General features: G+C 42.5%; 1 protein-coding gene across 4 annotated transcripts in view; it reads left to right on the top strand.

Annotated features, from left to right (window-relative positions):
• The window catches only part of LOC120945491 (myomegalin-like), a 416,745-nt gene that overhangs the window by 80,092 nt on the left and 313,367 nt on the right, over window positions 1–23,286 (top strand). For all 4 annotated transcript variants that reach the window (XM_040359668.1, XM_040359666.1, XM_040359667.1 and 1 more), the window contains 4 exons: window positions 9,518–9,581; window positions 16,941–17,035; window positions 17,999–18,115; window positions 20,212–20,349. In XM_040359668.1, the coding sequence (XP_040215602.1) occupies window positions 9,518–9,581; window positions 16,941–17,035; window positions 17,999–18,115; window positions 20,212–20,349 (414 nt within the window). The remainder of the gene's footprint in view (window positions 1–9,517; window positions 9,582–16,940; window positions 17,036–17,998; window positions 18,116–20,211; window positions 20,350–23,286) is intronic.

The following is a 23,286-nucleotide window of genomic DNA, read 5'->3' as shown; positions in this document are numbered from 1 at the left end:
TTTGACATCCGTCTGGATGTGATTGTAAAATTGCTCCAGGAGCATTAGTTGCAAAATGTCCTCTGCGGTGGCGGCCTGGCTGCTGTTAACCCAGTTAGAGGCCGACAGGGACAACTGGCATGCCCACTCCGCGTAAGAGTCTTTCGTGGTTTTGCGTGAGTCCCTGAACTTCTGTCGGTGGGACTCTGGGGTTAATGCATAACGAGCTAGGAGCACTTCTTTAACCCGGGCGTAGCTATGGATATCCTGATCTGGCACGGTCCGGAAAGCATCAGAAGCTTTGCCTGACAGTTTGCCTGACAATATTGCAACCCACTCTCCTCTAGCTATTCGGTGCAGGTCACATTGTCGCTCAAAATCCGCCAGGAAGTTATCAATCTCACAGTCCTTTTCATCAAAAGCTTTAAAAGCGCTAAACGGAATCTTCCTTGCGTCTGCTGTGCTGTACTCACTGTTTGGAGAATGTGCGGCTGCTGGTTGGACTGCTGCCAGTTTTAACTGTAGCTCTGCGTCTCTTATTTGTTTAGCCTCCTGTAGTTCTGCGTCTCTTATTTGTTTGTCTCTTATTTGTTTAGCCTCCTCCGCTAACAGGTCCATCACTTTCAGCACCACATCCGGCGTTGGGTTCGGGCCGAACCAAGCTAGCTTCTCTCTCATTAGCTTGTTGGCTGGTGATTCCTCTTCCTGAATCACTGGTGTCTCCATCTCTTGTACTGCTGGCGTTGCTGCAATCCCGTCCTCCTGGTCTATCTCCATTGATTCTGCTATGATGACCCGCTCGGTTTTGTTGCTAGCAATCCTTCCACGAACTTCCAGTAGTTCTTCCAGTGTCTGCTTGGAATCCCGGGTGTAAAGGAGAGTAGAAGGGAAAATCCCACTGCTACCAACCAATTGTGACGGTATCGGTATGATATCCCCGTCAAGCATTCCCTCCTCTCCATACAAGAACATCACAGGATCCCCCACACATGAGTCAAGACTGGATGCTGGAACCAAGACAGAGTTTAATGTTATAACACACAGCTTATATGTCATTTTCAAAACTGTTACAATGACAAATCTCCGCCCCCCTCTTACACAGTGGGGGGTCTTCAATACAGCTCCTTTGAAATAAAGATATTTCTTTGAACTACTCAGTATCTAGCCGGTTCGGCACCGCATATAGAGAGATAATTACCACAATGAAGCAATCAGCATAATTAACATGAGCCACTTATCTAATCACAGTAACCAGTAAACACAGGGCTAGAACAATTAACATTTGAAACAGGACTGGCTGCAGAAGGGTAAATACAATTAACAGCCTTAAACAAGCAGGGAGGATTAACCTGAAGCATATAGGTAAAAAGTCCTTCACAGGGTGCTATCAAGGTTAAAGTAGCTCCTGAATCCCGAAGCCCCTGGACTTCTTTCCCTTCCAAGGTCACCAGCTGTCGATGATGCTGCCGGTTATCTGTGGCTCGGACTGTCATCACCTCATGCAAGATTCCCAGGGGATCTTCCGCTGGAATGCTCAACATCTCTTGAGCGGCCGGCTCTCGTTGATAATGATGGGCAGCAGCCCTTGGTGCCGGGTTCGGTCGGCCTTGGTTCCAGGCGGGTCTGCCCCGGTTTTGGGTGCACTCGCGTGCCATATGTCCCCACTGTTTGCAGGTGTGGCATTGGATGTTGGCACCTCCGTTATATCTGGAGGGTGGTGGTAAAGTCCCTTGGGATGGACGAAAAGGGGAGGCTGTGAGAGCGGTGGGGTGGTAGAGTACTGGGTGGTCCCGCGGGTCGAGGATAACTCTTGGTTAGGGGCCCATGATGTCTCCTGGCATCAAAATGCTGATCCGCTAATTGAACCGCTTCGGTTAGGGTGAGAGGTTTCCTGTCTCGTACCCATTCTTGTGCCTCTGGGGACAAACCGTTGAAGAATTGCTCCAACAGCATTAACTGTCGCAATTCTTCCATAGTAGTGGCTTGGCTGGCTTGTATCCACCCTTGGGAAGCTTGGTCCAGCTTGTGTGCCCATTCAGCATGTGAATCTTTCTCTGGTTTGCGCAGGTTTCTAAACTTGCGCCGGTATGCCTCTGGAGTAATGGCGTATCTCTCTAATATTGCTTGCTTCACTTTATCATAATCCTTGCTGTCCTCACTGGGTACAGCACGATACGCTTCTGCTGCCCGACCTGCCAGCTTGCCTGCTAGCAATGGGACCCATACCATCCGTTCCAAGTCATGTAAATCACACAGTCTCTCAAAATCCTGTAAATACCAATCAATCTCATCCTTCTCCTAGCAAAACATTTTAAAGGCATGATAGGGAATTTTGGGTTTTACCTGGTTGTAGAGTGACCCAGTAGTGGATTCTGCTCGAGACGGTGTATGCTGCGGACTGTGTGCCATCACGTACTCCTGCACATTCGCCATTACCATGTGCAGCATGGCATCTGATATAGGCTGTGGCAAAAATTCCAGCCTGGTCCTCATTTCTCTCTGGTAGAGGGTTACTTCCATGGCTGCTGGTGGTGTAGCGCTGCGGGCTCTGTCTCCCTCCATCAGCTCGGCAGTTAGTACAGCTTTGGATTTGTTGCTGGCTACCTTACCCCTGGCTTCTAGCAGTTCCTTTAACCACTTAACCCCCGTACCATATTGCTGCCCAAAGACCAGAGTACTTTTTGCGATTCGGGACTGCGTCGCTTTAACAGACAATTGCGCGGTCGTGCGAAGTGGCTCCCAAACAAAATTGGCGTCCTTTTTTTCCCACAAATAGAGCTTTCTTTTGGTGGTATTTGATCACCTCTGCGTTTTTTATTTTTTGCGCTATAAACAAAAATAGAGAGACAATTTTGAAAAAAATGAATATTTTTTACTTTTTGCTATAATAAATATCCCCCAAAAATATAAAAAAAAACATATTTTTTCCTCAGTTTAGGCCGATACGTATTCTTCTACCTATTTTTCGTAAAAAAAAATCGCAATAAGCGTTTATTGATTGGTTTGCGCAAAAGTTATAGCGTTTACAAAATAGGGGGTATTTATATGTCATTTTTATTAATATATATTTTTTACTAGCAATGGCGGCGATCAGCGATTTTTTTTCGGTATTGCGACATTATGGCGGACACTTCGGACACTTTTGACACATTTTTGGGACCATTGGCATTTTTATAGCGATCAGTGCTATAAAAATGCATTGGATTACTATAAAAATGCCACTGGCAGTGAAGGGGTTAACACTAGGGGGCGGGGAATGGGTTAAGTATGTCCCTTGTGTGTTCTTACTGTGGGGGGGGGGGGGTGGCCTCACTAGGGGAAACACTGATCCTCTGTTCATACATTGTATGAACAGAAGATCAGCGTTTCCCCCGCTGACAGGACCGGGAGCTGTGTGTTTACACACACAGCTCCCGGTCCCCGCTCTGTAACGAGCGATCGCGTGTGCCCGGCGGCGATCGCGCCCGCCGGGCACACGCACGGGAGTCGAGGGCGAGCGGGGGGCGCGCGCGCCCCTAGTGGCGGCTGAGAGAGAGGACGTTATACTACGTGCTCTCGCCCAGCAGAGCCAACTTGCCGACGTAGAACGGCGGTGCGCGGTCGGCAAGTGGTTAATGTCTGCCGCTTTAGCGTAGAATAATCCGTCTCCATTTACTTCAGTAGTTCACATTGCACGAATTGCGCTTTTCGGCTGTAAGGTTGGATCCCACCGCTGCCACCAATTGTAGCGGAGTACAATATTAAAATCCACAATCTCCGCTGGTAACCAGGGTAAATCCACCGTCAGCGCTGAAAAGTAAGGCAATGTCCCAAATCCCCCCCAGTAACCGGACGAAACACAGCTCTGGGAGTCAACTGACTTTTTATTCACAGGCTTCCATATTTATATAATTCCCCATGCAAGGGGTTTCCAAACAGCCAAACATATTTAGCAGGGGTAATACAGTGAGGACCACATAGGGAACTTAACATTTTGGATAATTCTCCCATCAGGCATTGCTGCACGAGAGAACGGATAATTCCCCATGCAAGGGGTTTCCAAACTGCCAAACAGATTTAGCAGGGGTAATACAGTGAGGACCACATGGGGAACTTAACATTTTGGATAATTCTCCCATCAGGCATTGCTGCACGAGAGAACGGTCGGTTGATAGCTGGGGTCTGGGGTTATGTGTTGTGAGAATACCGCTCAGATCCCAGCTAAAACTACCGAACGGTGTCCGAAATACCCTTACCCATCGAGTTCGGTTTAAAACTACCTGGTATACTAAAATATTTTCCAGTGCCCATGAAATGCAGCCTGACCAGTGCCATAAATGCAGAGTGACCATTGCTATAAATGCAGAGTGACACGCAGAGTGACCATTGCCATAAATGCAGAGTGACACGCAGAGTGACCATTGCCATAAATGCAGAGTGACACGCAGAGTGACCATTGTCATAAATGCAGAGTGACACGCAGAGTGACCATTGTCATAAATGCAGAGTGACACGCAGAGTGACCATTGCCATAAATGCAGAGTGACACGCAGAGTGACCATTGTCATAAATGCAGAGTGACACGCAGAGTGACCATTGCCATAAATGCAGAGTGACACGCAGAGTGACCATTGTCATGAATGCAGAGTGACACACAGAGTGACCATTGCCATAAATGCAGAGTGACACGCAGAGTGACCATTGTCATGAATGCAGAGTGACACACAGAGTGACCATTGCCATAAATGCAGAGTGACATGCAGAATTACCATTGCCATAAATGCAGAGTGACCTCATGTTATCTCATCTGCCTGACAGAAGACAGAGCAGCACAAGTGGCCGAATGCTCTGTCTTAGGCACAGTGTCATGCCCAGTCAGGAGATCGCCTGGCGCCCACTTGGGGGGGTATAGATGTTTGTTCCCGCGCTCTCCTGCCTCTCTTCCGGCGGTGATGGCGGGGAACATTGCCGTTGGCAATATTCGCACCATAAGACGTAGAGACATTTTCCCCGTTATTTCTGGGGGGAAAAGTGCATCTTATGGTGCTGAATATACGGTAGTTGTATTTTTAATAGTTATATTCTATTGATTCTTCCTGTAACTGTGAATAAATATGTGTGTTTAAGAAAAAAATATTATTGAATTTATCTCAGTCCTTCCATGATGACTGATGGCTTGCTAGTTGGGTTTGACAGTATACAGGTGATACTCGAAAAATTTGAATATCGTGCAAAAGTTCATTTATTTCACTAATGCAACTTAAAAGGTGAAACTAATGAATGAGATAGACTCATTACATGCAAAGCAAGATAGTTCAAGCCGTGATTTTTCATAATTGTGATGATTATGGCTTACAGCTCATGAAAACCCCAAATCCACAATCTCAGAAAATTTGAATTTTACATGCAATCAATAAAACACAGATTGTACATAGAGCAATATCAGACCTCTGAAAAATATAAGCATGCATATGTACTCAGTACATGGTTTGGGCCCCTTTTGCAGTGCTGAGGTGTTATGGAAGACCAGGATGCTTCAATAGTGGCCTTCAGCTCTTCTGTATTGTTCGGTCTCATGTCTCTCATCTTTCTCTTGGCAATGCCCCATAGATTTTCTATAGTGTTCAGGTCAGGCGAGTTTGCTGACCAATCAAGCACAGTAATCCGACGGTCATGTGACCAGGTTTTGGTGCTTTGGCAGTATGGGCAGGTGCTAAGTCCTGCTGGAAAATGAAGTCAGCATCCCCATAGAGCTCGTCTGCAGAAGGAAGCATGAAGTGCTCCAAAATCTCCTGGTAGACGAGCACAGTGGACCAACACCAGCAGATCACATGGCTCCCCAAATCAACACAGACTGTGGAAACTTAACACTGGACTTCAAGCATCTTGCAGTGTGTGCCTCTCCATTCTTCCTCCATACTCTGGGTCCTTGGTTTCCAAATCAGATGCAAAATTTGCTCTCATTAGAAAAGAGCACTTTGGACCACTGAGCAACAGACCAGGTCTGTTTTTCTTTAGCCCAGGTAAGACAGTTCTGACGTTTGTTTTTCATGAGTGGCTTGACAAGAGGAATACAACATTTGAAGCCCATGTCCAGGATCCGTCTGTGTGTGGTGGCTCTTGATGCACTGACTCCAGCCTTAGTCCACTCCTTGTGAAAGTCCCCAACACTTTTGAATGGCCTTTTCCTGACAATCCTCTCCAGGCTGTGGTCATCCCTGCTGCTTGTGCACCTTTTCTTCCACACTTTTCCCTTCCACATAACTTTCACAGTGCTTTGATACAGCACTTTTGGGAACATCCAACTTCTTTTGCAATTACCTTTTGAGGCTTTCCCTCCTTATGGAGTGTGTCAATGATGGTTTTCTGCACAACTGTCAGGTCAGCAGTATTTCCCATGATTGTGATTCCTACTGATCTAGACTGAGAGACCATTTAAAGGCTTAAGGGACCCTTTGCAGGTGTTATGGCTTAATTAGCTGATTAGAGTGGGACACTTTGAGCCTAGAATATTGCACCTTTTCACAATATTGTAATTTTCTGAGATTGTGGATTTGGGGTTTTCATGAGCTGTAAGTCATAATCATCACAATTATGACAAATTACGGCTTGAACTATCTTGCTTGTAATGAGTCTATCTCTTATATTAGTTTCACCTTTAAAGTTGCATTAGTGAAATAAATTAACTTTTGCGCGATATTCAAATTTTTCGGGTATCACCTGTAATGTGGTGTTATCTCATTTTAAATGACATATAAAATTACAGTACTGTATGTTTTCTTTTTCATCAATTGAGGGACACAGGAAGCCAATAACCTTTGGGTTATACTGTTGTCTATAGAATGATTGAACACTGGCAATCAAAAAAACATTGTAAGCCAGCCCAAGATAATCTCTTCCTCTCTTACCATGCCTCAGTTTTTTAGGTAGTGTCCTGGGATGATGGACATTGTTTTTTTAGCGCTGCTGAGAAAAGTGTAATAGACTTTCCCTGGCTCAATAAATGTTATATTCTTCCGCTGAGCCAAATTCATGATGATGTGAACATGCAGGCAGGAGGAAATAATTCAGGCTTTAGTCTCCATCATCGTCTCCAACTGAAAAGGGAAGACTTTATTCAAATCACAGCTTTTATAACCAAAGTGACATAAGCAAACATCATCACATATGGGTGTATCTGATTGGCTCATTCATATGGTCTTCTCTTATTACATCTCTTCTTCACCACGAGGCAAACATTCCACAGTTCGTGAGGGACATTTTCTTTACACAGTGGGATGGGCAGAAAGGAGGGGGTTGGAAAGAACATATGGCTTTCATTCTTCACTCTGGGAGGATTAACTCTGTCATGACTTTTATTCAAGGAAAATAATACTAATGTCTCTCACGTGAATACTGAAATACACACACACACACACACATATATATATATATATATATATATATATATATATATATATATATATATATACACACATCGCAACAGAAAACAAAAGAAATCCAATAATAAAAGAAAGGAAAGCAATATTTGAGTGGTTAGGAGAAAGATAACATAGACATTTTATTTCACTCCATCACAAAGTATGACCTTTTTTGATGATTTTTTTTCCTTTTGTTTTCCATAGTCAAGATTCTTAGTACATTGCTGCGTGAGCTAATGTCTACAGGGCAGTTTTCTGGGTCAACTTTTCCTCAGCATATCTTTAAAGTGCCACCCCTAGACTCTGCTGGAATAGACAATGCAGGGCTAGCTTGGAAGTGACCTTAGAATACTGAGTTACACAGTAGGCACTTTCCAGTCCCTATTTTGCTAAGTTAGCTGTGAAGTGCGTTCCAGGGCCATTTGAATTCCTGTTGAATCTCCTGTTTTTATCTGTTTACTGTGTTAAGAGGGACTACGTGCTGCCATCATCCACTGGGTGAAGTGTGTCACATGCGCTCCTCGCTTTCTCTCTTTCCTGCCATTCAGAGTAGAGGAAGTATTGTCCTGCTGCTCCTGCTTCTGCTTTGCAGAATGACATGGATCTCCAATCTTTGGTTCATTTCTGCTGCCTGCCTACAGTGACTTAATCACCTTTGACGCTCTGAATGTGCACCTGCTACCAGTGGTTAGGTTTGTTAGTACCTAATGCCTTGTATGTTACCCTGAGCTATGTTGCTTTACTGTTGTGGGGTTGCAATATATTTGATTCTATATATATATATATATATATATATATATATATATATAGAGGTCCCACTGTATTGGGTGCCCCACATCACAGTCCTCAGCCCCCCCCACTTTGATGTCCTCAGCTCCCCTACTTCAATGTCATCTGCCCCCTATATTACATTCCTCATTCTGTCCCCCCATATCACTGTCCTAAGCAACCCCTCCCCACTTTAATATCCTCAGAGCCCCCCCATAATATATTTTTCCCCCCCCCCCCCCCAATACACAAATTTTACACATCACCTCTGAGAGAAGGGAAGTAGCAATTAGATAAAAGATCATCCAGCAAATAAAGGCATGACACACTCCATAGCTCCTTTTCAGCCTTTGACACTAGTGTCTTAACTTACACACACCGGAGATCGACAGTTGCAACATAGTGACTAGCTGCTGGGATGAAGGGAGATCCTAGCAACCAATCGCCTGCTTGTTAACTTTGGCCAGTTCCCACCCTCCATCCAGAACTGTCCTGCGTCCCGCTGTTGGCTCAGTCGGTAGAAAAGGCCCCTAAATGACAGTACCAGGGTGGCCTGAATGGGACAATGACGCAGTCCAGGGTTGTATCGCGGTTTGCCATTTAGTGATGCCTGTTCTGGATGGTCCCTCTTAAAGGTGATCAAGCTTTTTTAATCTACCATTTCTCAGTGGCAAAGATAGACCATTATCCAAGCTTGGTCTCATGGATCAGGTCCCACCCTTTCCTGTCAAGGCACTTTCTACTAGATCTGTGAGTGCTTTTTGGCCTATTTGACATCAGGCTACTGTTTCCCAGGTTGCCATCTGGTCTTCTGTTCACACATTTTCCAAGTTTTACCAGGTGAATATTCAGGCGTCATCTTCAGATGTAAAAACCTTCAAACTGTTATTTTAGCTGCAGTCCCTAGTCCCTAGTTCTGTTACTTTCAGTTTTTTTTTAAGGCCGTTAGCGTTTTGTTTTCTGTGCTGCCCAATTTTTAGTCCATCAATTTTGAACAGTTAATGTTTTCCTGTGTACCTCAATGAACATGAAAGAAAAAAATCCCTTTCCTATACATTAAGGGACACAGGTCCCATCTTTTTGTGTTAATGGTCATGCTGTTAGTATTGCTTTACTACAAACTGAGGCATGTAGGTAGGTTAGTCTCGCTGGCCTACAATTGTTTTGTTTGCCAGTGGCAAATCTTCCTGTAGGTGGCAGTATAACTGTAAACAGTTAATGACTTCCTGTAAGTAAGATTAATTGCATCAAGGAGGCAATCTTTTACATGTTTATATTTTTTTAGGAATGTTTTCTTTTACTCTAAATTGGCAAAGTAATATTTTCTTTTGAAATACTTATGTGAAATAACTGCATGTGTATCTTTTCAGGCCTTTACACAAAGTCCTTCAGTTCACACTGCTCCGATTTGCTTTAAAAACCTGGACACCAAAGGTGAGTTTTCACCTCAGCAAGTGTGTGTTCAATGAATTGTTTATGTTATGTATATTCACACATATTGCAGACTATGCAAATGTTTAAAGTGGAGCTCCACCCTGAAGTGGAACGTCCGCTAATCAGAACCCTCCCCCCTCCGGTGTCACATTTGACACCTTTCAGGGGAGAGGGGGGTGCAGATACCTGTCAAAGAAAGGTATTTGCACCCACTTCTGTAAGTCCTGACTGCGGGGATTCTGCGGGTAGTGCGTCACTTCCCGCCCCTGCCCGTAGTGTTCTGGGAAACACTCGGCTCCCAGAACACGACGGGGACCAGTGAGGCTGGCGCAGCGCGAGTCGCGCATTCGCCATAGGGAATCGGGCAGTGAAGCCGGAGCGCTTCACTTCCTGATTCCCTCACCGAGGATGGCAGTGGGGGCAGCACATAGACGAGCGATTGCTCGTCTTGTGCTGCAGGCGTTGCTGGACTCCAGAACAGGTAAGTGTCCTAATATTAAAAGTCAGCAGCTGCAGTATTTGTAGCTGCTGGCTTTTAATATTTTTTTTTACAACGGAGCTCTGCTTTAAGCAAAACTTCAGGCAAACACACAAATGCACAGTTAAAAACACATGTGGATTGTTTTAACTGACAAACAATTTGTAATTAACCTCAACCAGTTTTGAGATCCATGCCTCCTACCAAACACTACAGTTGGGTCCAGCTGTCCCTTAGGCCTCTAGACCTTTGACTACCTTGCAGTTTAGCAATTAAACCTGAACCTGGGACTGACCAATAAAAGACCACCAGTACACTGAAGGTGTCACAGTTCTGCTCTCTCCAAAGAGCTTTCAGCCTTAGATTATTATCATTGTATAATGCATTAAGGGCCCCATTACCTTACTGTGCTTCTATGTAATGTTTTGTATGGGATTACAAGAGACTGATATCCAAATGTTGTATGTAATAAAATGTATTATTTCTCTCAATTAAAGCGGAGCTCCACCCAAAAGGGAAAGCTCTGCTTGTCTGCCTCCTCCCCCCTCCGATGCCACATTTGACACCTTTTGAGGGAACAGGGAAGCGGGTACCTGGTTTGACAGATACCCGCTACCACTTCCAGCTGAGTTTGCCATAGCAACCTCAGCCAGAAGTTCGGCCCCCTCCTCCTTCTCTCCGAAACCGGCCCATTCACAGAGTGCAGCTCACTTTGGGCATGTGCAGTAGGGAACCGGCTGTGAAGCCGCAGGGCTTTACTGACGGTTTTTCCTTAGTGGTGATGGCTGTGGTAGCACCCGATAGCCGGTTAAAAAATCGCCTCGGGTAAGTATACCACTGGATTCCTGGACAGGTACGTTTCCTAATATTAAACATCAGCATCTACAGCCTGGAGCTCCTCTTAATGGGACACAGGATTAATTGAGAGACAAGAGGGCTATACTATTTCCTACAGGAGATTGGACACTAGCAAACAAAGCTGTTAGTCAGCCAGATATAACCCCTCTCACTCTCATCATGCTTCAGTTTTATACTAGTGTGTTAGGAGAATGGACATCTTCTCTCTCTAAAGAGAAGCAAACTCTTTTCCTCAAAATCCTTTTTCTTTAATAAAGCTCTTTTGTTTACTGGATTTTTTTGGATTGACTGATTCTTGGCATCGCTATGGAAACTGTGCCCAGAACCTACCTTGCTGAAGATCCGGGGTCTGCTGTATATGACCCTGAGACCCTTAGATCTGCTTGGGATGCTCTCCAGACACCGGTGTGTTGTGTGGTTTAGCTGCAAAGTGCTTTATAGGCCCAGGCTGTCAGGAGAATGGACAAAGAAAAACTGTCAATATTGCCAATATCTGGTTCACTCCAGTGTGCATTGGTGCATGAATGAGATGATCTGAATGCTGGATGATCGTGAGCCCCCCCCCCCCCCCCCGTGTTCCTGTTTGTTTGATCTTGGATTTCCTGCTACCGACCCGGCTTGCCCTTGACCTGTCTGATCTCCATTTATGTCTTTGACCCCGGCTTGTACTTCTAACACTGCTGCTGTTGACCACCTGTATATGACCTCGGCCTGCATTGCAGACTCTGCTACTATCTGCCTAGTTGTGTATGATCTTGGCCTGTTCCTGTTTCTGCTATCTGCCTCTGCTACTGACTGATCCACCGTGCATGACCCCTGACCTGGCTTCCATTACATCTTCCCATTTTCCCTGTTGCTGAGAATACCCAGCTCTTCAGAACACTACTGGCAAACTGTGCTTCTTTGGGCACTGCACCTCCTGTTCCACCTCCAGGGGTGCTTTGCACTTAGCCACAAGGGGAGCCCTCACAGCACTTTGGCCTCCGACCAGGTATGTGACACTGACCCACTGTACACCCACTGGTGGAAGCCCTTCCCTGAAGACTCCCTAGTGGAGGGGCAAAGACTGCCTAGATTTGGCTTGTTCTATGGGTCCTGCATTTGTATTCTCCAGTGCTGACTGTGTTTGGGAGCTGCAATACTCGTGTCACAGTCCTGATGGAAAGCAGGCATTTGTCTACTTTTGAATTGCTCTCCCAGCTGCTGATCCACTAGCAGCTCTGGGGCAGCTTTCAGTCTCCCTGCCCAAGGGCCTGACGCCAACAGTCGGGACAGTTGCCTCCTGCTAGAGTCCTCATATTCCTTTGAATCTCCTCTAACTTCCCTGGGTGCAACCCCCTCTTCTGCACTTTTCGGGGAGGAATTTTCTGTAACCATGTCAGAATTCATGTCCATTAAATTCCAAGAAAGCTGACTCGGAATACCCCCCATAAGCGTGATTTTTCACATTCTCCTTCAGAATTTTTATTTGCCTACAGCTGTCTCTGCACACTCTGCTGAGGATGACAAGGATTTTAACTTATCATTTTTAGATGGGTTTGTGCCTGAGGAATCTTAATATGCTTAACTTCTAGGCTTAAGGATACAATTGCAGTCCTTTTTGCTTCAGTGCATTCCTGTCTGGAGCTGGAGTGAGCTGTATTCTCTAACATTACCAATATGGTCACCCTCAAAAGTCCCAAACCTGCCAAAACCTTTCGAGTGCACTTGCTGTTAAAACCTGTTTTTGATGGTGACTGGTCTAAACGATCCAGTGGATAAAAGAACAGAAGGGCCTTCCAAGGCCTTATTCTCCATAGCAGGCCCTGTCATGTCCTTTTGCATTACTGTGTTAACATGATGGCAGATATGCAGAGGACCTTTTGGCTCAAATGATGGTCTGTGGCGCATCAGTGAAAAAACAACTATTGCGCAAGCCCTTTGATGGTAAGCAGCTCTTTAGGGTCTCTCAGGACACATTTATCAAGAACGTCTTGGAAGGGAACTACAAAAAATGAAGACTATGCCTCAGTCTGGAAAATCCTCTATCTCTGAAGTGGGGAAGAGTTTCTTTCATTTCTACCATCCCTCCAGGTCCAAGACCCAGCCTGGAACTCAGTTCCACCACAAGCTTATACTTCTTCTATCGGGTCAGTCATTGCTTTAGTCAGTACAAAAGACTTTCTAGTTTCTGTGGACATCAAGGATGCCTGCTTACTCTTCCCTATCCTTCCACTGGACCACTATCTGTGTTTTGCTGTGGGCATGTAAGATTAACAGTTTTTTTAAATATTAGGTACAGCGCTAGAAAATTAATAATGATGATACCCAAAATTTCTATTAAAAAACTGGGAAAATATACAACATATATGTGCAAAATACGTGAGTGAAAAACAATATTTCAAAAACAAACATATGAAATAACAATGAAATCAAAACTAAATAATACACTATTTAAATGCATAAATAGGTGAACGTGGTTAACCACTGTAAATAATACAAAAGTCCCAATAATCCACAACTGAATGTGCATAAGCCAAGGGAATTCTTCCTATATCTGAACTGTGTGGTAAAACCAAAAAGTACACAATCCTTCCACCAGGGGGGACACCAAAGTGCTGTTATTGCAGTCTCCTTACCAGAAGCTGTGACCACAATCACAGCGGTCAGTATGTGTCTGGGGTGTTTAACGTCTCCCTGAAGACTCGTGGTTAAAACTGGACTTATGCAGACGATCGGATCAATAGTATCTCAAAGAAATAAGAAAAAGAAGATCCATAGTGTATACCATACTCAGGTGGTTAGGTCTAATTTGGAGTAGTTTTCCTGTTGGTCTTAAGCTATAAAAGAAAAGCTGTTGCCCATTCCCTTTGGTCTGTCCACTGCACCCCGTGTCTTCAGCAAGGTGCTTGCCCCTAGACCTACTCTGCGTCGTGCAAAGGGCAGCTCCATTGTGGGATATCTGGATGATCTTCTCTTGTCTGCCAGTGTCTATCGAACTGTTCAGACCCTGCAGCAGCTCAGTTGGTTCCTAAACCATCAGAATTAGGCAATGGAATCAATCCATCACTTGGAGTGTATAGGTTTCCCTGTATATATTTCCCCTGTCCATGTTTTTTCTTCCATGAAACAAACTCGTGGCTCACTGTTCCCAGGTTTGGACTCTGCAGCCCACCAACCCTCCACTTTTGCATGAGGTTTATTGTCTTAATATTTACATCCTTTGAGCCAGGTTGCCTCTGTATGACCTGTTCTACTCCAAACCGGTTTAGCTCAGGTTTGAGAACCTGGGGAGTCCTATTCACCCTTTTGGCACTTGGTCACCGGAGGAAGCTCATCTTTCAGTTAACATAGTGGAACTCAGAGTGATTTGGTTATCCCTTTAATCCTGGACTTCTCGACTGTGGGGTAATCTGACCTGAATTCAGCCAGACAATACCCCAGCAGTGACATACATCAACCAATAGAGAGGAACTAGAAATCTTGGAGCTCAGTGGAGGCCTACCAGATTCTGGCTTGAGCAGAACTTTATATACTAGGCCTGGTCCTGCTCGCAATGAAATTGCCAGGTGTGGATAATTGGCAGGTACACATCAACATCTGGACCCTGGGGAATTGTCTCTCCACCCAGAGGTTTTTCAAGACCCCTGTCGCAGGTGAGTAGCGTTTGACATAGAGTTCCTGGCTTACAACAAACAGAGTAAGTTTGTCTTCAGGTTCAGGGACTTTCTAGCCCTGACAATAGAAGATGTCTCTGTAAATTGAACTTAATTGTGTATTCTGTTGATACTTATCACATCATGTTCCAGGCGGATGCGGTACTTCCATGTGCTGTCCCAGATTGCCTATATCTTCTGCCCAAGGATCAGATTACCATGCTGCCTTGTGGTCGCTGATTTTAATGGCATTGTTGTTGAAGACCAGATCCTAAAAGATAGGGCCTGGCTGATTCCATTGTTCATATGCTCCTAAAAGCTAGGAAAGCACCTCTTGCAAAGTCTACCATTGCACTTTAAAAGCATGTTTCACATGGTGTTAAAACTTGAAATTCTACCCAAGTTCTCCATTGGACGCATCGTGTCCTTTTTCCAGTCTGGGCTGGCCCAACATTTGATTTTGAGTGTCGCCAAAGGTCAAATCTCAGCCCTCACAATACTTTTTAAAAGACCACTTACATCTCAATTCTTAGTAAATCTTTTGCACAGAGTACAAAATTGTACATAGTTCCAACTGGTCTAAACCTGGTTCTGTCAGTTCTTTACATACTCCCTTTGCACCCATCAAGGTTGACTTTCTTCTTGCATCTGCAAGATGTGTTTTGAGTTAGCGGCTTTGTTGTGTAAAGAACTTATTTTAGTGTTCCTCTTTCAGCTATGGCTAATGTGTTCAACTTTTATAAAACTATGAATGAATTTCATAAAATCTTCAGCCCAAGTAGAAATGAAGCCGAACCTCCTCCCAGAAATAAGTAATGTCCCCTGACTTTCAACTGTCAAATACTTGCGCCTCAGTGGACAGGACTTAACAGGAATATAGGGCTTAATAACTTGAAGATTTTCAGGTCTTTCATTTTATACATTGGTCTTGAACTATTGGTCCAGCTTGGAACAATGTAACTATGCATATACCATACCCGTTCAGTCCCTCTAGAAGCTGAAAGTCATTGTAGTAGGCACTGTTTCCACAGTAATCCCCACTAGTTCCTGGGTCCCATTGTGAGCAGCTTCCCTGATGCATTTTGAGCAAAGAAAGGTGTTTGCTCGACATGGCCACCATTCTGAGAATGCTTTGCATTTTTCTCATTGAATGCAAAGCTTTCTGTGATTGGATGAGGTGGATAGGTGGGGCGGTGCCACACCTGGAATTTCTTCTTGCCATCATCTCTGCAAGACGTGTTTCTGAGTTAGCAGCTTTGTTGTGTAAAGAACTTCCGTTGGTGCTTCACAGAGACAAGGTCCACTGGCAGCCTAAAGCCTTCTTTCTTGCTAACGTGGGTTTCCCCTTTCATTTTAACCAGGATATTGTGCTTCCATCTCTCTACCTTCTTCAGTGCATCTCAGGAAGTCATCCTCCTATTATTTCGATGTGATGCAAGATGTTCATCTTTCAGCTATGGCTGATGTGTTCAACTTTAACAAAGCTATGAATGAATGTTATAGAATCGTGGTTTATAGTTTATATCTAGACTCTTCAGTTATTTTTAATGGTCTCATGGATAAAATAAAAGGGTTGCTAGAAAGATATGCAAAGTAATCCTGTATAAAAGATCTGTCATTTTAGTGTTGATATTTAGCTGTTGGCATCACAGATATCAATAGTATAGTGGTTATAATACTGGAGAGATGGACAGCTTTGCTCATAGTCGGCATAGAGGGGGAAGGCTAGGCCAAGAGAGAGTCTCCTATAGGCAGAAGTGTGCAATGAGGCTGGGGTCACTAAAGAAGCCATTTATGTAGCAAACATGCTGTGGTATGGTAGTGAGAAGCACTAGCACTTTACTATTTAGTGATGGAGAACTATGAAAATATTTAGGGTTGCAAAAAGTTTCCTCAAGAGACTAGAATATAATAAAAGGTCTGATTAGGCCTGTGCTTTTAACTCACACTGGAACAAATACCATTGTAGGTCCAGTTCACTGCTGGTTTGTTCACTTTGTTGCCAGTCAAGCCCAGATGAAGAGGGCACTTAGACCTCCGAAAAACATTTTCTATTTCTTGAATTGTACCCCTGATCTTCAATGGAATAAGGTTGTATCTGGACCTCTTAGCAGTGGTGTTGCGCTTTCATTTCACCCCTTCTTAAATAATTAATCCAGACATAGAGCAAGAGATAGGTTGCTAATAGAGGTAGAAAATGAGACCAATTTAAAATGCACACATCTAGTGATATAGTGCTGTATTTTAAAAATGTTGTGAATTTTAGTCACCAATAAAAGTTTTTTGTTTTGGTTGTGCAAGTAAAGCATATTCGTTATCTGTATACCATTCAAATTGTTTTTGTTTAAAATGCTTGATTCCCTGATGGATATGTTTTCTTTTTAAAAGAGAATGAAAAGGAAAGAACAGAAAGCCTGAGAACAGATCTTGTTAGAGCCCAAGAAGACTTAAGAATTGTGTTAAGAAAAATGAGAGAGTATCAGGTATTTCAGTTATATTACTTTGTCCTATAAACCTGGTTCTTGCTAAACATTTTCCTGAATTAAAAAATTCATCACATTGATTGCTGGGTCATGGAATGATGGCTGCTATATGCTAAATCTTATTTCAAGGGAACAATCAACATGTATCAGCTATAGCAATGGTCTCCAAACTGTGGCCCGGGGGACGGATGTGGCCCTTTGCTGCTTTGTCTGGCCTTTGGGGCACTATTCCATCAACTAAAACCAATGATGGAGCACCGTTGCCTCTACTGACACCATAAATGGTGCACGACTCTTCTAATTGATAACAATGGGGCACTATTCCTTCCATTAAGCCAATGATAGGGCACTGATGCCAGGGCATTTTCTACTCCTACTGGCCACAGTCTGGCCCCCCAAAACCTGACAGACAGTAAACTGGCCCTTTGCTTAGAAAGTTTGGAGACCCTTGATCTATAGGATCTAAATTACAAAATGTAAATTTTACTTGCTCCATACATTTTACTCATTCACATTTACTTTTTGTTTCTTAATAAAATTTGAAACTTGTACTTGTATCAGCCTACTATCAATTACTTGATTTTGAGGCCCCGATTCTGCAGTTTTCACAGGAATCCATAATGTTATCCATGGAATTATCCATGTCACTATGTAATGGTAATGCCAAGTTTGCAGTCCATGTTCTTTTGTTCTTCCCACCTTTTCTTCTTTCACCAAAACCTTTTTCTTTCTTTATCCTAATTTCGTTATTTTCTTTCTGCTTCTGAACAGTAACATGCAAACACTCCCCTCTTTTTATTTTTCCAGAAAGGCAGAAAGACTAATGTCTTTGTAATTGTGACTCTGTCAACTTAAAATGCTATAAGCTTTAAATTGTGATGTTTCATTACAGTCTGAAATCGTTTACTGTGTTATTTGGGTTGCAGTTACAATAAAATTATAACAAACATCTTGTTTAAACAGCTGGAAGTTTCTGCTCTTCAATCTATCATCATGAAACAAAACGAACAGTTGCGGGATCAGGCAGCTGATATAGATACTTGCACTAGAAATCTTCAGATAAAAGAAGACTTAATTAAGGTAATTTGTACAGAATGTTAAATTTTCATTCTTTTATATCCAAAAGCTGACATTCCTGCCATTTCAGAATAGCATTTAAAATTATTATCTAAAATAAATAACAAAGATGGTTTTTGATCAGTAAAATGGGTGTGCATCGATTTTTGATGATGTATTAAAGAGTAACTGCAGTCTACTTACATAATTTGTAATAAAAACATCTTTGCCATTCTGAAGCTCCCCTCCAACCACTTTGCATATTATTTTATATATACTCTGATTCTGTATTGCCCAAATATGCTGCAGAAAGCTCCCTCCACTAAGTCTGGCTCCATCCATTTTAACTGTGGGCAGCTGAAGCTGTTGCCTGTTCACTTCTGGATTTACACAGAGGCACACCTCCAGCTCCGCAGCCCTGCAGCTTTCATTGGCCCTCTTATGACCCCCCCCCCCTTCCTGGCAAACTCTCATGAGAGTTAGAGAGAGAGCTGTGCATGATGTCATAAGCCTAGGCTTCTTACCAGATAAGAAACAGGAAATGGTCTGTATAAGGTATTTACTGTCAGAAAATAAAGGTTTTACTATCCAAAGTTTAAACAACAAGGGCAGAATATTTAATAGATGGAAAGTAAAAAAAATGACTGAAGGTCTGCGTTAAAGCCTTCAGTTTTAGGAATACAGTGAAGTACTGTTTCAGTAAATGGCTCTCAACCTCCCCATAACAGTCATTTTTTTTTCTGTATTGTTTCTCCAGAACCCATATAAGTAATGGTTCCCACCACACCATCTGAACTGTTTTTAATGGCACTTCAGGTGATAGCAGTTGGTGTGACAGCTTTTCTTTTAAAGAGTGCATTCAGGTATTTGCAGGGTGTCTAGAAATTACTTTATAGTCCTGTAAGGACCATAGATGGACCTAATGAACTCAGTAATAATCATTCAGCACCATACCTGGCAGGGCACACCCTCTTTTCCTCTGCAATGAGTGTCCGTGTGAGGGCACTTGTGATGTGGGGTGTGCTAGCATAGAGCACTAGAATGTTAACTGCAGAATGTAGGGGAAAATAATTTACAAATTGTAACATGCAGAAATACCATCTATTTTGCTCAAGATACCGATTAGGCCTCATGCACACTGGACATTTTTGGACGTTTTTACAGCAGCTGTTTCTGGCAGTAGACGTTTTTTTCTACAGTCAATAAACTCTCCAAGTTATCCTATGTGTCCATGCACATATAGGCTGTTATCAGCAGTTTTGGGCAGTGGCATTTTTGAGCAGTAAAAAAAAAAAAAAACTAGTGTGTTCTGAGAGACGTTTTTCAACTGTAAAAACGCTCTAACGCTGATAAACGCTGATAAACTTCGATAAACGCTGATAAACGCTCAAAAACGTCACTCACCAGCGTTTTTTAACGTTTTTGATCCATTGAAGTGAAAAGAAAAAAAAAACATTTCTTCAACAAAAAAACACTAACGCGGAAAACCGCTAATAAACGCTATTGAAAAAACGTTGAAAAAAGTTGATAAAACTCACTGCAAAGCTACTGGCGTTTTTATAACGGTATTTTAACGTCCAGTGTGCATGAGGCTTTAACATTTTATGTGAATGGCTCTGTAATTATTTATACATATTCTTTGTATCTGTTTGCATTGCAAAGTAACATTGAAATAAACAAATACTCATCTAAGGATAAACCTTTGTTTGTGGATTTTATAGCTCTGCAGTATCCCATATAAAGAACTAGGCAATTATATTTTCAGTACATTTCTGGGGTTGCATTAATTAGTTAAAAGCAGCATTAGGGAAAAAATTCAAAAGAATTGCATTTTTCATGGTTTTATCTTATTAAAGTCTCAAATGAATAAAAATATCCATTTTCAGATTTGCTACCATGTATCATGTATCAAACATTTTCTGCACTTAATCAAAATGTGGTATGTGTTTGGACAGACTCTAGATTTTGTAAAAAGCAGCACATTACTGAAACAAATAACTGTTCTGGTTGGATAGGGGAAAGAATTAGTAATACATGGATGATGGGTCATATGTTTTTTTTTTGTCTTGCTTTTTACTGATTTTATATCCTATTAATTCTAAATACTTTTTTGTTCAAAGGACCTTCAAATGAACATGGCTGATCGAAGGGACAAACCAGTTGTCGAGCTTTTCAATCAGCACATTTTGAGTCCTAAAGAGAAAATGTCTTCCATGTACAATCATGAGATGCTTAGACAAACTCAAAAAGTGTCTTCAGTAAGTTCAACATATTTATTTAGTATCAATTCCATTGCTAAAATTTTGTTCTAGGTACAATAGGGTTCTTCTCCTTGAAATCAAGGTTGTACAGTTGGAGGTAAACTTTGATACCGTGGCCTGTCTTTTCACAATATATAATGTGTTGCATTAAACTAACACCAAAGCTTTTTTTTGGGTGGCATAGGAAAGGGTTAGACCCCTTAAAGGGTAATGAAGTCTGTAGGAAACCTACCCACACAGACCAGTATCAGATTTTTCAATCCAGTTGCTCACTGGAACACAATACTGGGCTGAGAGGATAACAGCAAACATATTGGGCTTTTAATAAAATATCCACAAGGTCAAGAAAAAACACAGGACCATCAAACAGAGAGGAGAAGCAGGACACAAACTATTATAGTCATCTTGTATATGGCTGGCCCAGAAACTTGTACATCCGAAGAACCCAGCACTCAGTCACAAGCAAATTACCTTGGTATATGCAGTCCAGTACTGTGAGCAATGCAAAAAAAAATTTCAACAAATAAAAAGCCCAGCATTGGAGGGCAAACTGCAGGTTAGGACTTACCAGTCTATGTACAGTTTAAGGAAAAGGAAAGAGAGGTGAAAAAAGCCATCTATATAAGACTGGAGAAACCATCCTTAAACACAGATAAAGTCCTTTGACACAATCTGTCACCTAAGTCGCTCCAATGATTAATATCTGTCCAAAACTTAATGCCTACATGGGATTAGACTATGTAGTTAGAATAGACTCTGAGCTGCAAAAACTTCCCATCATATTCTGGGACAATCAACATCTTCCATAAAACATTCCATAGTGATAGGATCAAGGTGACTGAGTTATTTGTATGGCTATAAAGTCTGGGGTATGTTTATGACAATCCTTAGAAGATAACAAGCCCCTTGGATAAACTGTAATACATGTGATGAACAAACACTCGCATCAGAAGTTTTAAATAACTAATAATGTGATGCTGCAGCAGCTTTTTCAAATCTAGTGATTGAAAATTGATGGTGATTCACAACAACCTTATTCCAGTGAACAAATAGTGCTTGCTGTTAATGTGTAGCATCAAATTCTGTAAATAAATAATTTTACATAACCCACAAAACGAAAAAACACATAACATGTGAAATAGTGTTCATAAGTCCTATGACGATTAATATGAAAAAAATAATTAAAAACAAAATATTTTCCAGATTACTTGCTACCGCCGTGTAAATCCCTCAATGAGTGACTTGTTATTCGATGTGCTCCCAAACAAACACTTTGTGAAAGTTAAGTGAAGGTCCCCACTCACCAAATGTAGTTGATCCTCAGTGTCATATAACAAGAGGAGTCAAATAGGCTTAAGCCATCTCCGTGACCAGGAAATATACCAACCGACTTCAATCGTTCCCTCCTTAACAGCATTCCGGAACTCCAAAGATGAATCTTGTGGCAGTCAGAAAAAAACTGAAAACGGGCTCCACATAGCATAAAGTCTTGTCTCTTTATTAAAAGCCTTCAGGCAGGTACAGCACACAGAAAATAAACTTTGCAACCACCTCCTGTGCAGGCATCCATATCAGCACATAAAAAACATGAAAACCACTCAGGTATTTTGCCGTGTGTTCCACCTAGAGATTTGCATAGTGCATCCTAGTTTGACACGTTTCGTAATCAGATCCCAAAAATCCAGCCTGAAACTTAGTAAAAGGAGGAGTGAAAACATCATGGCTCTGGGAGCTAAATGGAAATAATAATTCGGAACAGACCCAAACCAAAGGCTGTATTTCACTAAGTGAGAATCTGCCCTCATCAACTAAAGCATAAGCTGTGAAAATTCAGACAGCCCCCTGTATTCCAGGGCCAGCCACGGGGCATAGGACAAGTTTCTACCCGCCATATATTTTTCTAGGGAGACCCAGAGTTTGAATATAATGTGGAAGCGCCAGTTAAGTATCCTCTGAAGGACGATGGCCCTATAATACTTTTGAATATCTGGGAGTCCTAGCCCCCCTGCTTCTCTCGGGCAGTTCAACAGTCTGAGCGCAATTTTCGGCCTCCTATTATTCCAGACAAAGGTCGATATCAAGCTGGAAACTTGTGTGAAAAAACTCCTAGGCAAGGACATGGGTAACTGCATAGAAATGTGGTGATACTGCACTGTCTAAATGTGAACAAATTACCAATGATGCTGCCACTTAAAATGTGAGACACACAAAAAATAAAACTGTATGAAAAACAAGCTGCGCAATAAACATGAAAACATCCAAGAAAAACAAATTTACATTGTAAATAGGTGAGTATATACATGTGTTATCGATATTTCTGGTGTCACAACACAATTAGGTTGCCCTATTAGCAATATATTCTAATGAGTCCCAATAGGAAATTAGCAAATGATTGTTCTGTTATTCCAAAGGAACACATCTGATGATGGTCAAAAAAAGGCTGAAGATGTACAGTCCTCCTACAGGTAAATTGGTGACATCAAACCAGAGCAAACCAAGGAAAAGTGATGTTATAGGAAAGAAATCTGGAACCTTCTAAATAACTGCCTCTTACCGAAGATGAAGATCCCAACTAGAGAGCTCCTGTTGGTGTATGGCCTATAACCCAGCCTGGGGGTCTATGCAACTGGATGTCATTACTTCGGCAATGAGTCGATCTCCAACCACTCACAAGCAATCGTGTATGATCACAGCCAGGTGAAGAAGGAAAGAAAGGCCAACGTAGCTTAATCCAGTAAACATTTAATATAAAATTGGTTAAAATTACACTTACAGTGTGAAGATAAAAAATCGCATGTGAGAATAGTATAGCCGGCCGGCTAACACAGCCCGTTCACTCTGGGACTCTCTTTGTGTAGTGATGACGTCAGCACGCCGCTTCTCCCTACGCCGTTTCGTCAAAACTGACTTTGTCCTGGGGCACGAGCAGCGCGC

This window comes from Rana temporaria, chromosome 7 (genome assembly GCF_905171775.1).
Source record: "Rana temporaria chromosome 7, aRanTem1.1, whole genome shotgun sequence".
NCBI lineage: Eukaryota > Metazoa > Chordata > Amphibia > Anura > Ranidae > Rana > Rana temporaria.
Note: the sequence above shows the minus strand (reverse complement) of the source record. Positions and strands in the feature narration are given on the sequence as shown.